Source organism: Mesocricetus auratus, unplaced genomic scaffold (genome assembly GCF_017639785.1).
Source record: "Mesocricetus auratus isolate SY011 unplaced genomic scaffold, BCM_Maur_2.0 Super-Scaffold_100007, whole genome shotgun sequence".
Lineage (NCBI taxonomy): Eukaryota > Metazoa > Chordata > Mammalia > Rodentia > Cricetidae > Mesocricetus > Mesocricetus auratus.
This window is the reverse complement of record NW_024429191.1, coordinates 98239864-98256691: the sequence shown is the minus strand read 5'-3', so window position 1 is coordinate 98256691 and position 16828 is coordinate 98239864. Positions and strand designations below refer to the sequence as shown.

General features: G+C 44.6%; 1 protein-coding gene across 1 annotated transcript in view; it reads right to left on the bottom strand.

Annotated features, from left to right (window-relative positions):
* The window catches only part of Tbcd (tubulin folding cofactor D), a 149072-nt gene that overhangs the window by 100847 nt on the left and 31397 nt on the right, over positions 1–16828 (bottom strand). The window contains exons 8-12 of the mRNA XM_040750229.1: positions 9077–9122; positions 7656–7788; positions 5210–5352; positions 3301–3361; positions 2244–2318 (exon numbers count right to left, since the gene is read on the bottom strand). Coding sequence (XP_040606163.1) covers positions 2244–2318; positions 3301–3361; positions 5210–5352; positions 7656–7788; positions 9077–9122 — 458 coding nt within the window. The remainder of the gene's footprint in view (positions 1–2243; positions 2319–3300; positions 3362–5209; positions 5353–7655; positions 7789–9076; positions 9123–16828) is intronic.

Here is a 16828-nt window from a genome sequence, read left to right as displayed (position 1 = left end):
ATGATGTGAACAACTGTCTCAGACTGGTCAGGGCTGCTCTGAAGTTTCTGTATTTTGTTGCCAACATAAATATGAAAATGCACATCATAAAAAAGAATGACAAGCTTTTACCTATTCTGGCTGAATTCATTTGACAGCAAAGAAATGTATAGGAAAATCATCACTAAACTGTACAACCAGCTACTTTGTACACAAACTATTAAGACAGGAAAAGAAGTCACTAATGTCTACGAGATGGACACTGCATGGGCCTTCATGAGCTGTTAGATACAGCTGTCCTCCTACTCACCACCACCAGTAATGACTCACTCATGATTACAATTTTTTAAAGTACCAGGTGTCTTACCAGGTGTCTGCTCAGAGGCTATGTGATCATTTTAAGTCTTGGGTTTTCTGTTTTATTGAGACAGGCTCTCATGTACCCAAGCTGACCTCAAACTCACTATGCAGCTGAAGCTGGCCTTGAAATGCTAATCCTCCTACCTCTACCTCTCAAGTGCTGAGACTATATAAGAATATGCCACCACACCCTGTTCCATTTCCAAATCTTTTTCTTTTTTCCATTTCTAAATCTTAATGTCCCTCAGGATTAGAGATGCTTCCTCACACTTCTATGAAGATTAATATCAGAGTGAACCTGATACAGTATCAATACAATGATGACTCAAATACAATAAACTCACTTCATTCCTAAACTACAAGTGTGTCACTATGGCTCCAGGCAGGCAGGCCTGAGATGCTATAAAACCCAGCCCACGATGTGGGCTGAGGATTCAAGAGCAGTAACATCTTTTCTCTCTCCAGAACACAGCCACAAAAACAGGACACACTTTAGTATCTGCTGTCTATTAAAAAAAAAAAAAAAGACCCATAAGAAGGTTAAATGAACTAGACTCCAACATTAGACCAAGACAGCAAACCAGGAGGAAGGAACACAGTCTGGAGAAGCAGTACACACCAGAGCCCTGCAGCACTCTAAAGAGATGGGCTGAGGATGCCAGAGAGACTGGAGGCAAGAGAGTGCAGAAAGTGTTCTGGGGTGGGGGAGGGGGACGACCCACACCTGTATAAAAAGTTCTGAGTGACCAGAGGAAATATGCAGAAACACCCTAAGGGGGATGGGCAAAAACAGTGTTTGAAACTCAGGGAAAGCTAGAAAATGATAGACTCCCAGCCCTTCCAAAACCTTTGCTCACTTGGAGAGCAAAAAGGCCTTAGTTGCCCTCAGAAGCCAGTGAGTATTGGTACTAAGTTCAGGGCATCGCCAGCACACCCACCCCATGACCTCCAGGAAGGAGCTCCAGGAACAAGGCCTAAAACAAATCTAGAGAATCTTGAGAAAAGAAGCCGTAAGCATTATCTTCTCTCCACTCTTCACAAAGCAGACCCAATGAGAATGTACTCTGCTAGTACTTCCACTACCTACAACATCATTCCAAAACAGTCTCTGCTAATGCACTATCCCCTGCAAACTGCAATCTGTCACCAAGCAGCCCCAGGCAAAATGAAGAAGGGCCCACTCCAGAAGGAAGCTGACTTTGGGCTGTTGGTGGACCATCTCTAAAGACACAAGGAGAAAGTGCTGGTGAGCCCAAAGTGCTGTTAACATACTTCCTGCCAGCCAGTCACAGTCACACGGAATAGCAGGCCCACAACTGAAAGTCAACAAAGGGTCATGAAAAATAAGTGTCTGGACAGGGTATGCCCCTTTTTAATTCTCCACTTCCAAATCCCAGAAGAAAAAAAAAATCATACCCAGGGTGATAATCATTGGGAAAAAAACACAAGCAATGCCCCTGTCTACGAGTACACAATGCCAATCTCTGCACCCAGGATCACAATAAGCCATCATACACACAGGCCATACCCAAAATGTCCTGAAAGGCTAAATGTCATTTATTAAAATGTTACTCCAAATCCAGGCCTCAGTCACTCCAGGGTCTTAGTATCCACTCTGGCTAGCAGCAACATCAGGCATGTATTCAGAACATCCCCTCATTCTAAGAAGCTCTGCCTATCCACACTGCAAACACAGAACCTACACTTGAAGACAAAGACCTACCTATATTTGCATGGGTTCAATATTGACTTCATTTTCTTTCTAAAGGTTTTAGATACATAATGGCGCTGAAAAGAACAACATATCAGATAACAGGGAAAAATAGGCTTTGGGGTTCTAACACATAGCTCAGATGAAAGAAAATACAATACACAAGAGCTAAAAGCCACAAGTGACAACTTACCTGAAGCAGTCCAACACAGACCCCACCACTTCATCTGCCAGCTCTTTGGGAAGCCTTCCAGCTATCCTACCAATTCTGAAAAAGAAAAGCAATAGTCCATCAGCTATATATGACCATCTTGAGTAAGCCTCCCACTCCACAGAGGATGGCAAACCTCGAATACTGCTCGACAACAATGCCAAGGACAGGGCAGGTGGTTCTTTGGACATGTGAAAAGAGTACATGGTCGCCGTTCCCCAAAGTAATATAGACACTGAACCCATCGCTGGTAAAACCCCCCAGCACTAGACAAATGCTGCAAGAGCCAACCTAGGCCCTCTCACCTGTACACTATCCCATTTCTACAAAAGGCTAGCCCGGCCCCTGCACAGAGGAAAGCCAGAGACCTGAAGTCAGACCCAAGAGAAGGCTCTTCCCAGCATGTCTCACTGTGCATGCATCTGTCCACCCCTTCCAGCAGGACAGACTTCAGGTCAAGATATATCTACTGCTGACATAAATACAAATTCCCATGGCAGCCCGCTTCCGTTTGTGCAGAGCTTCACATTTGTGACGCCAGGGGAATCTATGAGCAAGAAACGGCACTGCATCGCTTTACTTTTACCACAGAGAGCATCTTCAACAACCTAAACATCTAATTTGTAGGAATCAACTATCACTAATATTAGCCTCACACCACTTTAGGGAAATCTAAAATTTAACCTCAGAAAATTTTCTTTTTTTTTTTTTTTTTTGAGACAGTGTCTCACTGTGTAGCTCAGGCTGCCCTGGAACTTCCTACATAGATTCGGCTGGCCTTGAACTCACAGCAATCTGCCTGCCTCTGCCTCCCAACTGCTAGAATTAAAGGCATATACCACCATTCTCAGCCAGTAATTATCTTTAAACATATGGTATATAAAACAATAGTTCTATCATTTTAAAAACTAAAAAGTATTTACAACTCTCAAAGCCCATGTAAAGTTTTGAAGAATGAAGAGGCAACACTGACTGAGATACACCTGCCCCTCACTTTTGGCACTTAGCCCTTGCCCTCACTCCAGGCATTTATACATACCCTTTGGCTGCAGACCACCGCACCACAGTGTCCTTGTCCTTCAACCCAACCAGGAGCTGCTCTGCAAGAACAAGGACACAAACCATCAGCCTGTATGAAATCTTAACCTTCTTGCTTATATGTAAACTATCCCACCAATCCTGCACTCCACTGCAGAGAATACACCGTGGGACCTATGCCAAGAATCTTAATTTTAGCCAGCCTGGGTTACACATGCCTATAATCCCAGCACTTGAGAAGCTGAGGCAAGAGGACTGCCTTAGAGATGAAATCCTAGCACTCAGGAGGCAAAAGCAGGCAGATCTCTATTGAGTTCAAAACCAACCTGGTCTACAGAGAGAGTTCCAGGCCAGCTAGGACTACACAGTGAGACTCTTTCTCTAAAAAGAGTCTTAATTGTTTTTTGTTTGTTTTTTGACATTAGTGGAGGATGGGTGTGATGTGGGCATGCCACAGCATGTATGTGGAGACCAGAGACAACTTCTAGGAGCTGGTTCTCTCCCTCTACCACATAAGTCCCAGGAGTCAAACTTGAGTTGTCAGGTTTAGTCCCTTTACCCACTGAGCCTTGTTGCATGCCCAAGAGATCTTAATTTTATTTTAAATGTTATATGTATGAGTGGATTGTCTGTATGTATGTATATATATCATGTGCATGACTGGTACCTGCAGAAGTCAAAAGAGGGGGGTCAGATCCCCTGGAACTAGAGTTACAGATGATTGTGAGCCATCTTGTAGGTTCTGGGAACCAAACCAGCAAGTGTTCTAAACAGCTGAGCTAACTCTCCAATCCTGGATCTTAATTTTAACTACAATGAAAGTACTTCCTCCCTGTTTTTAAACAATCACAAAAAAATGCATTTCTGCCACTTCCTAACAAGTGGAGCTAACCCAACAGGAAAAACAGCAGGGAGCAAGTTGCCACCCCAGGTAAAGGCCTCAGTAAGCCATAGATAGGGGATCAAAAGAAACTAAAACATCTGGGAAGGCTTCCACAGAGGAAGATGAAACCTTCGGGGACTAGCCAGAGGCAGTCAGAAGGTTATTCCAGGTCACACCACCCTATAAGCCCAGCATGGTCCAAACACTGGCCACAGGGCAAACCCCAGAACTGACATGGATAAATAACTAAAGGTTGGGGGGTGGGAAGAAACACATCAGCAGACTGGGTAGTCTTTGGGGGAGCAGAATGTAAAATAATATGCCCAAGGCAGGTAGGCAATAACAGAGAAGGAGCAAGAGAACTCCTCCTGGGTCTATGGAGTTCAAGGTGGTTTAGAGGGACCCAGGATAGGTGCTGTGCTACAGCAACCAAGAAAGAGAATCCTAAGGGGGGTGGGGGGAGGGGTCGAAGAAAAGACCAAATGTATGAGAGTACAGTGGTCAAGGAGACAATACAGACAGCAGGTATAGACAAGTCTGGGGGAAAACCTGTCCTGAAGGAACCCAAAGGGTGGCAGGAAGAGTGAGTGGACAGCAGTGAACCTGAGGCTAGGCATAGTAAAGGACTGACTGGGAACAAACACTGGGCCAAGATTCCTGATAAGTGTGGAGACCTAAAGTAGTTTGAGATGATGGAAAGCATGCTTGGACAAGACAAGCGTATAGAGGTTGGAGACATGAGTCCCATGTTCCAAATCTATTTTCCTGGGGGGCCCTGTTTCCCTGAAAACAACCAGGGAGAGCAACTTAAGGGTCAGGTTGCAGAAAGGCAATGTGGAGGGGTGAAGAGACAGTGGGAAGCTGGGCTGCTGGAGCAAGTGTCCATGGAGAAGTCAGGTCAGTGAGCATGTGCTAGGTGAGGTCATAGAAGGTCATAGAGGTAAAGGGGGAGGGTAAACAAAAAGGAAAAACCTAGATTGTGCTGCAGAGGGAGGCGTGCATGACATCTGCTGTAGGCTCCACTTACCTATCACACTCTCCACCCCCTCTGGAACATCATAGTCTTCATCAACATCAGAAGTTAAATTATCAGACAGCAGCTTCTGCTCTCTCTTACCCAGGGCACTGAGCTGCAGATTGGCAGTCAAAGACCGACAGCCACGCTGATACCTATGCAAAGCAAAACAATCTCAGGTTGGTAAGTACAGCCTGGCCCTAAAAATAAGTTTTCTGGTAAGTGAAGCCATCAACTTAGCATCCCTCAAAATCATACATGATGCCTGCGAAAATCTCACACACCATGAAGACTGGAGGAAAAGGAAGACCACTGATGTAATACTATCAGGACAAGCCTCAAAGAAAGCCAACCTAGACCAGATGCATGCTCTAATTCTGAAGAGCCTTCCATAACAAAGCTTGATGGCAGAAGGCAATGGCAAAGTCTGGTCAGAGGGTACACATGGAAGATACCTTATCTATTCACCAACTGCAGCTCTGAACAGATCCCCCACTTCCCTGAGGAACAAGAAAAGAGGAACCAACAATAATGTGGCTCATGGACACCACTCAACCACCATCAACTGTCTAGCCTCGACCAAGCAACTCCCTCCAAAAAAGTCAGCATGCCAGAGTAAAGAAAGTCCAACTCCAAAGAGAATTCAAAAAAGGAAGGTAGATTCTGTCTGAATCTCTATCCAATGGAGAGACCCACTGGGTCAAGGCAGGGTACTGTCCTTTCCTCTACTCCCCAACAGAAAATCACAGGTGTGTACCACCTACCCCTCTGTACCACAGGCATTGTCAGGACTGCAGCTAAAACAGCACAGAAGTGCTATATAGCCACAGGCAGAGGGAGGGGGAGGGAGAGGGAGATAAAAAGGGGAACTGAACATGGGAGTGCATGCCTATAATCCCAGTACTTGAGAGAAGGAGGCAGAAAAATCAGGAAACCAAGGTCATCCAAATAGCAAATTCAATGACAGTCTGGGTTACATGAGACCCTTTCCCTGCCAAGTGAGGAAGGAGAATGAAATAGAAGGAAAAAAAATAGAAGAGAAAACAAATAGCAAGAGGGTAAATTTAAAATCCAATCATTATTCAGGCATGGTGGCTTACTCCTTTGATCCCAGCACTTGCAAGGCAGAGACAGGGGCATCTCTGTGAGTTTGAGGCCAACCTAGTCTACAAAGCCTAGAGTTCCAGGACAGACAGGGCTACATAGACAGGTTCTATCTCAAACAAACAAAAAAAACATATTTTGGTCTGGTTTGTCTTTTTAAGGGACAGAGTCTTATATATGTAGCTCTGGCAGGCCTGGAATTCACCATGTAGAACAGGAAAGCCTTGAACTATCCTCCTACCTCACAGAGTGCAAGGATTATGAGTGTGCAACCATGCCCAGCAAAACTAATTCTATTAATAACTACATTGTTACATGTGCAAAAATATAAACAAAATAATGGTAGTACTAAATTATTATTTTCTTAGACTAAGGTTCTCACATTAACTAAACACATCTGGTTTGTCTCTGAGTCCCTTCTGGACACAAACTATCTCTGGAATAGATGAGTCTTGTTAAATCAGCTCATAACCTGGGCAAAACAGTAGGCTGTCTCTCCTACCTGTCAGCCTCTGACTAGGTCACAGGCTCTTCCTGAGTCTCCAGACTGCCACTCAGTCTTCAGAACTTAGGTTTCACACTGTGTCCACATCCTATTGGTTTTGTTTCTGTGGAGATTTTCCATGGAGTTTTGAGAACAGATCTCTAGAATACAGCCTAGTAACCTAAGAGAGGTCTCTATATCATAGCATACTTCTTTGGAATTCACTACACTTTGGAAAACGTTTTAACTAAACTTAAATACTTTTTCTCAAATCACACATATTAATAATTGAATGCTGCTCAGTGCTAGAGCGATTGCACAAATAATATTAATAGCAGTAACAACAGCAGCACCTTCTAGACATGATGACACAGGCCTAGACAGGAGGAGTGTAAATTCAAGGCTAGCCTGGGCTACAGAGCAAGACTCTGTCAGAAGAGAGAGAGAGAGAGAGAGAGAGAGAGAGAGAGAGAGAGAGAGAGAGAGAACACCATACTGTGAGAATATTAGAAGAAGCTGTGTCTACCAGCAAGAAAAGACACTTTCATTTCTGAATGATTAATCCAAAGTGAGCCAGGTTTTCTCTGAGAGATGATTGATCAGGAAGCTTCCCCCAAGAGTCGAATCCAACAACTTGCAGGTATACCTGAGCAGCACCTTAGGGAAAGGCAGAGCAAGTTTCTCCCGTTACCATTCTAGCTTCAGCTATGCTACTGAAGATACAGAGTCAAAAAACAGCCAATGGAAACTATTCCCTTCAAAACCACAAACACTCAAGACACCAAAGGGAAATAAAAGCAGAGGACATTGCTGTTCAGTCCACACAGCCCTGTTCTCTAGAGGTAAAGCAAGGTCACATGCCTAACTTACCTCCATGTGGCCACCTTTGGTTTCAGGAAAGTTAGCCCCAGTCTCTGGACAAGCTTCACACCAAGCTTCCGCAGCAAGGTTTGGTTGCTCTCGGGGAGTCTGCATCCATCAAGGCACTGCAGCACAGTGTTGGCTGCAGATGAGAACATGCAACTCAATGTCACAGGAGGTGGCATGCACCCCTGAAACAAATCAATCCCACAGCCCCCAGAGGGGTGGGAGTTAATTCACACGGAATCCCTGAGCAAGACCTCTTTCTCCCCAAGTCATCTGCCACGAATAGCTACAGTGAAGCCTATTTATTGTCCTAACCATGTAACAAAAAGTAGAAAAGGCCCAGAGCATAGGGGACGCCATCTTGCTGCAAGCAATCATACAGGGCCTGAGGCACACAGGGACAAGTGTGGGCACACAGGGACAAATTTACCAGTGTTTCTGGGGTATGTTTTATTCATGGAGTGTTCACTCAGAACTACAATAGAACGTAAGCAATGCTGAGGCAGGACATTGAGCCCCAAGGGGAACAGAACACAATGGGACAATCTCTTGCACGGGACCCTGGGCTGCATAGGGCATTCAGGGAACGAAGGTGGGGCAGAAGAATATGATAATGGCACTATATAGACAAAACTAAAGCCTGGGATAGAAGCATAGGGCTAGGTCTCAGGGGTGGGCTTGAAATAAAACAGACAAGATTGAGACAAATCATTTAAGGGTGAGGAAAAAGTAAGCAATGGGGAGATGAAGTGATGATGGGTTAGGGACTAAATGGTAAGAAATGGAGTAATGGGGAAGGGATACAAAGTGATAGAGAGGAAGGATGAGGTGGTGGGGAGGAGGATGAGGCAATGGGGGCGGTGATGAGAAGGAATGAGATGATGGAGACAGAGAGGATATGAGGTGATGGGGAGAGGGAAATAAGGCAACAGGTAATAGGAATGGGGTAATGAGGAGGGAGAATAAGGTACGGAGGGGGAATGAAACAGTGGAGAAGGGTATGAAGGAGAGATGAAATGGTAAGAGTGAAAGGGATGATGCATGGGGAGAGGAGAGGAGATGAAGGGGGAATGAAGCAATGGGGGGGGGGGAATGACATGGGAAAACGCAGCTGCTATCCAGTCCCAGGTGACCTTAGGACCATGTCTACTATGACCAGGCCCCTTCAAGATTAAGTCAGGCCACTTGGAGCATTGCAAAACCCAGATCTTCACTACAGTCTTTAGAAATTGCCTCTTTTCAGATAAGTAGAATAGTTTATCAAAGTTATAGTAAAGAACACAAAACAATGTCAAAGAACTATGACAGTGTCCAAATACACAAAGCTACAGGCTCATGCTTGAGTAAAAGGATTACAGCAGCAAACTTGATTACATACCCACAAACTCACAGCACAAAAACACTGTTCTTTAAATTAATCTTACCATAGGGTAGACAATCTTCTCGTTTCCCATGCTTAAATATTTGAGCCTGAAAAAATAATACATTTTAAATACAGTTCTAAGTTTAAAATGTACAGGAGACATCAACAATATTCCAGAATTGTTGCTGAGCATACACCTGTGGAATATTCTTTTACACTGTGTGAATATATGTCACTGTGACTGGTTTAATAAAGTTGACTGGCCTACAGCTGAGCAGAACAAGGTTAGGTGGAAACACCTGACTAAGAGGACTCTGGGAAGAAGAGGATGGAGTCCGTACTAACAGAAGGTATCAAGCCATATGGCAGAGAGCATAGATAAGGAATAGAGGTTAGTTTAAAATTTAAGAGTTAGCTAGTAACAAGCCTGAGCTATTGACCAAGCATTTACAATTAATAAAAAGTCTCTGTTTGACTATTTGGGAACTGGCTGGCAGGACAGAAAGGTCCACCTGTATACACCACCAAACACCAGTTCATGACAGGAAAGTCTAGAAAAAGGGTCTTCCAACAGGTCTCCTCATAGCAAGAGCATGTCAGTGGACTCTAGTCCTCTAAGGGGCTCAGATCCTAACCTGCAGTATGTACAGACTCAACTAGAAGAAGGTGGGGAAGTCTCATCACTGTGAAACCTGTGTATAAATGAAGACATCAAAGAACAAGAGTTACAGACCCCAGGATCCACACAAAGGTGAAAAGCACAGAAGTCTTTTCTCATCTCTCAGCCAGGAAGGCATCCCACCCCTCACCTTCTACAGAACACATGTCTACCCTCTGCCATAATTTACCACTAGGCCTAGGACCTCCCAAACTCATCCTCCTGTGAGGGTAGCCGCACAACATGCAGACCCTGTACACAGTACTATGGGTGACTTTGGAGGGCAGCAGCCAAAAACTAAAACACTGGTCCTCACTAGACTACAGGCCCTTACTAGAACACTGGTCCTTCAATTAGAACATCGATTCTCTAAGTCTTGGAATTTGTTCCTGACTTCTACACATGCATCATGTCAAGTATGCATCAACATTCACACATGTACACACACACACACACACACACACACACACACACACACACACACTGACTCTCACCGAAACACTGGTCCTCACTAGAATTCTGGTTCTTCTCACTGGAACACCAGTTCTCTTCCAGGTGCTACACTGATTCCCCACATTTACACACATGAAAAATGCAAGCACAAGTGGACATGGTGGTTCATGCCCATAATCCTAGCACTTGACAGAGACAGGAGGATCACAATAAGCTCACAGCCACTTAGCAAGTTCCAAGGTATCCAGAGCTACATAGGAAGAACCCTATCTCAAGAAACAAACAGGCAAATAAAACATAAGCATAAACACATGTAAACACACAAGTCATAAGCATTTAAAACTGGCATAGACCCATGTAATGACATACAAGAGCACACATATACATATGCACCAATTGCAAAATCAGGTCCTGTCAATGTTTAGTCATCTGCATTAGACCCTTCCTGTTAGCCTGTTAGTCCCCACATACCTACACAAACACCACACACACACACACACACACACACACACACACACACACACACACATACACACACCCCAAAATGTAAAATCCAGGTCCTGATGTCAAGTCCCAGCACCACCCAGTGCTATTAAGAGAACCCAGAGAAGTTTCTGATGCTTGTTGGCTCCCCCAGACTACAAGCTGCTCAGAAAGAAGTCCTCAGAACAGGTAGTGACAATGGGGAGCTTCACCTAAAAGCACAAACTCTAAAATCACAAGGCACAAACTCTAAAATCTGTCCAGACAGTAGAGCAATGATAAACTCTAATCTCTACGATCACTGGGTGGAAAGGCAATCCAACTGCTTCAACTCCCATCTAGGAACTGGGATCAACCAACCACGGCTTCAAAATTCTGGCAGTCACAAACTGTTAGTAGAAATCACACTACCTTCCTTCTGCTCTTTCCACCATTTTTCTTTCCATCAACTCAACCCCAGTCCCATGTCTTTGCTTCACTCTAGAGACCCAACGCTACAGACAGCATCATTCCAACATACTACAGTGCAAATGGATGGCACCTCTGAAATACCATGCCGTATCTTAGGAAATCATTCCCAAAATACTCAGTGAACTTGGGTTCATAATAAGGGAGTCATTTGGAGCCCCCCCCCCTCCACAGCTTCACTGGAAACCTGAAGAGGCCTAAAGGAGGTGTCACGGAGAAAAGCTTTAGCTTGGGCAGTCCAGAAGGAACCTACCAGTGGATCCTAGGGCTCTGCACTTTCCCATTCACTAGACCTAACCCCACCCAGCCGCCAGTGAAGAAGCACCTGAGCAGAAGGAAGGGCTCTCCCTCCTCCCCATACATAACTGGACACAACACAAGCCCTATACACTGCACCCTTGGAGCTGGCTTGGCACCAGGAGAATAAAAGGAGAAGAGCATAGCCCTGCTGGCTAACCTGACCATCATCTGGGACAGAGGCCAACCCCACCCTGCTGCCTACCTGTCCACCCACCTCTCTCACAGCACATAAAACCAGCCTAGGTTTGCAAACTGTGAACTCAGATAGGTCAGGCTCAGATCATAAATCTCATGGGGGATAATGCAGAAGTTAGACCCTTTTTTCACTTTTAAAAAGTTAGGACAAACTTCACATGAATAATCAACTTTTGCCTCTAAACTGCTGTGTATCCCTTAACTCTAAGAACTCCCCTCCCAGCAGGCTCTAGGGACCATGTCTTTCCTGCTCAGCAGACCCTAGCTGGAAAAGCAAGGCAGAATCCAGGGGCCTGACCTCAATACACCTTTCAGAGCTGGCACATCCCAGAATTCCACCAAAGCGCCTTTTCACTGATGTACTCACCTCCAATCAGATGTCAACTATCCTTATCCCTTTCTTAGTCATAGGTGGGAGAAAAAAAAAAGGCCCCCCTTAACAAAGACATCTTACAAAAGTAACAAAACCTGAAATGAACATTATGAAGCTTCATATTTTTTATTAAAACCATTCAGGTTTCAATCCGTTTTCAAGGTAATATTCAAAACCCTGATTAGTCTTTGGCTTAAAAAGTAATTGCTAAAACAAATGTTCCCAATTTTTCAAACACCAGGCAACAATGTGCCATCAGATACAGATGGAAGTAAGTCAGGGGGTACTTTCCTGAGTCACCTCCTCAGCTGTACAGAACCAGGACAGCATCACACGGGTCCACAGCTATGCAAGTGAGACTTGGTGCCTGTCCAGAAAGCAGCCAGGAGCACAGACCACAAGCCATAGAACAGGCAATGGCAACAACGCTTAAAGCACTATGGGCCCCAAAGCACCTCTACTTCCAAAGCACACTGAAATCAGATCTGCTGTGCGTGGGGAACAACTTTTCCCGCTTTAGAAAGAAGCCCATAGGGTATATATCTCAGGGGTAGATGCACTTGCCTGGTATCATTAAGACCTGGGTTCACAGGCCCAACACCAGGAGAAAAAAGGAGAGAAAGAAAAGAAAACAAACAAAAAAGCGCAGCATATATAGATAGATGTGCAAAGTCAGGGACATGAGAAAGTCAAAGGACGGTGCCTTTGAAAGGATAGGTAAGAGTTTTATGACCTTTAGGGCAACAAATCAAACACTTCAGAGGAAATTAGCATAGGCCAAACAACAGAAATGTTGCCACTCTTGCAGAGACCCAAGTTTAGTTCTCAGCACCCACGTGGCTGCTTGCAACCACCTGAAATTCCAGTTCCAGAGGATCCAATGTCCTCTTCTGGACTCCATGGGTACTGCATGCATGTGGTGCACATCCAGATCAGCAGGCAACGCACCCATACAGAATTTTTTTTTTTTTGGTTTTTCAAGACAGGGTTTCTCGCCGGGCGTTGGTGGCGCACGCCTTTAATCCCAGCACTCGGGAGGCAGAGGCAGGCGGATCTCTGTGAGTTCGAGGCCAGCCTGGTCTACAAAGCTAGTTCCAGGACAGCTTCCAAAACAATACAGAGAAACCCTGTCTCGGAAAAAAAAAAAAAAGACAGGGTTTCTCTGTCTAGCTTTGTAGACTAGGCTGGTCTCTAACTCACAGAGACACACCTGCCTCTGCCTCCTGAGTGTTGGGATTAAAGGCATGTGTCACCACTACCCAGATGAACTTTTTTAAGAAAACTAAATAAATAAATAAATAAATAATAAATAAATAAATAAATAAAATGGAAACTGTGGTTTAGAATCCTCCCACAAATAAAGTCCTAGTATAAAAGCTAGTGACTTCACTACTGAATTCTAGCTAACATTCAAGGAAAAAAAAAATACCACCCTGAGCAAACACTGAGAAAATGATTGCCAACTGGCTATATGAGGTCACTGCTACCCCAATACATAGCCAAGATTACAACAGAAAACTAACCAACATCTATAACACAGATGTAAAAACCCTGAATGGATATTAACAAACTGACTCCAACAACGTGCTATCAGAACGTTTGGGGTTTATCCCAGAATCAAATGGGGTTTATCCCTCATCTGCAATGAATACAAGACTAGTTTAGTGTCCAATAATCCATTAATGTGATATATCAAATTAACATAACAACAAATAAAAATACATGATCACTTTCCTGATGAAAGCCAAAAAAAAATTATAAAGGAGGAGCTTTCTCAACCTTATAAAAGGCAGCTATGGAGGCTGGAGAGAGAATTCAGCCATTAAAAGTATGCACTGCTCTTCCAGAGGACCCAAGTTCAGTTCCCAACACCCATATTAGGTGGCTTACAACCACCTGTAATTCCAGGGGAATCTAGTTGACTTTTCTGACCTCCATAAGCACTGTACTCACATGACAAACTCACACACAAACATATACATATACACACAATTTATAATTTAATTTAGTATTTCAATATTAAGTGTGATATTAAATAATTTACTTTCATTGATGTAACATTGTTTATTGTAGTTTAGTTATAAAATGAGAAACGGCAGAACGAAAAGGCGAGCAGCAGAAAGACACACACCAGCAGCCACATGCATGAGGGCAGGGCCAGTCCTCAGGCGGCCAGGAGGCTCGGGCCACCACCAGTCAGCCTCACCCCATCACCAGGCCAGTGCCACAGACACTGCTGCTGCCGCCACTACCACAACCACCACTACTCACACTGCTCACCCTGCTGAGTGGAAGAGAACATGGAGCTGCAGTGCTACCCAGACTAACTATCCCGACTCTGAGCAACAAGATATCGAAGATGAAGGATGGCTCATCTTCTGGATTAAGTTTCCTTGAAAGACTTCCATGGTACATGCTGCCACCAGAGGCCATGTTGACGTCCATGATCCATGATGCCTCAGAGACAATGTTGATGACCATGGTCTGTGCTGCCACTGAAAACTGTTAACATCTGTGATCTGTGCTGCCACCAGGACCAGGTTGATGTCCATGAGCCAAGCTGTTGCTGGAAGCTATGTCCAAGAAACCATGCAGAAGTCCATGGTCCATGACACTGCCAGCTGCTGTGGACAAGGAAGCTCCTTTTGCAGTGGCATCAATGACTGCAAACTCACAACTGAGAATGGGAAACATAAAGGCTTCTGTGACAACATCTGACCCACCCTACCCCACCCCCCAAGAAAGAAACAGACAAGACACTATTGAAGAGAGTCCTTAAAATTTGTGATAAAGATGTTGAAGTGTCGTTCTTCACAGTTGATGGCATCTGGCAGGGGTGGGGGAGGGTGGGGAGGGACTCAGTTTTCTTTAAGGGACTAGCCACTGGGAGTTTACCATGCTTACCAATGAGTTTATGGGCAACGCAAATTGGATTTGGTTTTTTCTTTGGGGTTTTGGTTTGTTTGGTTTTGTTTTGGAGGGGGTGGGACTGAGGAAAATGGGAGGCAAGTGTGATTGGGGTGCACTGTATGGAATTCCCACATAATTATTGGGGGGGATCTGTGTCTTCCCTAACTTGTTAGGGTAGAATTATATCTATACTGATCAATATACATCTACTTGGAATGTTCTGTGAAAACTTGTATAGTCTGCTGGCTAAACTAGTTTACTATGCCTTTAATCCCAGCACTCAAGAGGCAGAGGTAGGTGACTCTCTGAGTAACAGGCCAGCCTAGCTTACAGAACTGTTGTGGAATATTAGTTTAAAATGTGTTACACTTGTTTATGCTGTGAAATATCTGTTTAATGATGCAAAAATGTGCTGCATTCTTTTATGCTACATTTGTTTAACTCTGTGAAGCTGTGTTACTTTGCCTGTCTAAAACACCTGATTGACACAATAAAGAGATGAACAGCCAATAGCTAGGCAGGAAAAGGATAGACAGGGCTGCCAGGCAGAGAGAACAAACAGAAGGAGAGAAAGAGAAGAGAAGGAGTGAGAAAAGGAGAAGAGGAGGGCCAGTCACCCAATCATACAACCAGTCATGGAGTAAGAAGGAAAGAAAGGTATACAGAGTAGAGAAAGGTAAAAGACCAGAGGCAAAAGGTAGACAAGATAACTTCAGTTAGGAAAAGCTGACTAAAAACAAGCCAAGCTGTGTCCAGGCACTCATAAGTAAGAATTAAGTCTCCATGTGTTTATTTCGGAGTTTGGTGGCAGGCTCCCCAAAGAGCAAAGAGTAAAAATATCCAACTATATAGATCGAGTTCCAGGACAGCCAGACCTACTCAGTAAAACCCTGTCTGGGGGTAGGAAGACTATCCATGAAGCACCCAGGAAAAAAGAAAAAAAAATGAATGTAGGATTTTGATTTTTCACATAAAAGGCATTCCCACAACACTTAAAAGGCTGGAGCACAAGAGGAGGATCACAAGTTTACAGCCAGCATGGGTTATACTTTACTTTTTTTTTTTTAAGAAAAACTTTTCATAGTACTTCAACCCTTCCGATGTTGATCAGTGCTTGCCCTACCCTGGGGAGAGTGACTCTCAGCTTCAGAGGAACCTGAGCATTCACATTGATTCATACACACGCCCCACTTTTGAGTATGCATAAAATAGGAACCAACACAGAGCCAGCTGCTTTTCTGGAAAGCATAGGCAGCACCACGGCAATTATACCACCAACCGTTTGGAAAAAAAATACCTCTCAGCACAGGAGGAACAACCATGTCTGTTTTTGTTGTTCTAGAAACTAGCTCAGTGCAAGGTGCAAACAAAACCAGTTTCCCAGTAATCATCCTAACCCACCACCGCACCTCTCTATTGCTCCCCACCCAAGCTAGCTTCCCCTCCCTGGGGCATGCTCTCCAAGCCCTGTAAATCACAGGCTGAAGAGCCACACAGAAGCAAGTTCACCCTGCTGCCAAGCAAGAGGTGCTGGTTTGAGGCTCCCTGAAGGCACTGCCAAATTCAAGCCAAGAAAAACAACTCCACCCCAGGCCCTTGGAGAAAGGTCCCTGCACTGGAGCTCAGGTGTGGCTGTCACTGAAAGGCAAGGTCTCTGAGACATTCACCAATCTGAAACCTCGGGAACACTGACTAGCACTACACCAAACTCAAAGCCCAGCGTTAGAATAGCAGGGTTCCATTAGCACCTCAATACAGGTTCTGGGCTCTCAGAAGGACACTGCTGTACCCATACCACCTCACGGACAGGACAAGGCACAGGGCAAACAACTCTCCTTGGCTCTGTCCTAAAACTAAGAAAGTTCCCCATCGTGAAAAGCTTGGCAAAGCACTGGAGATAGAACTGTCACACAAGAAGTCAAAACCCAGGCAAAGATTGCCAAAACCCACACAACCAACCCCAGGCTGAGCAC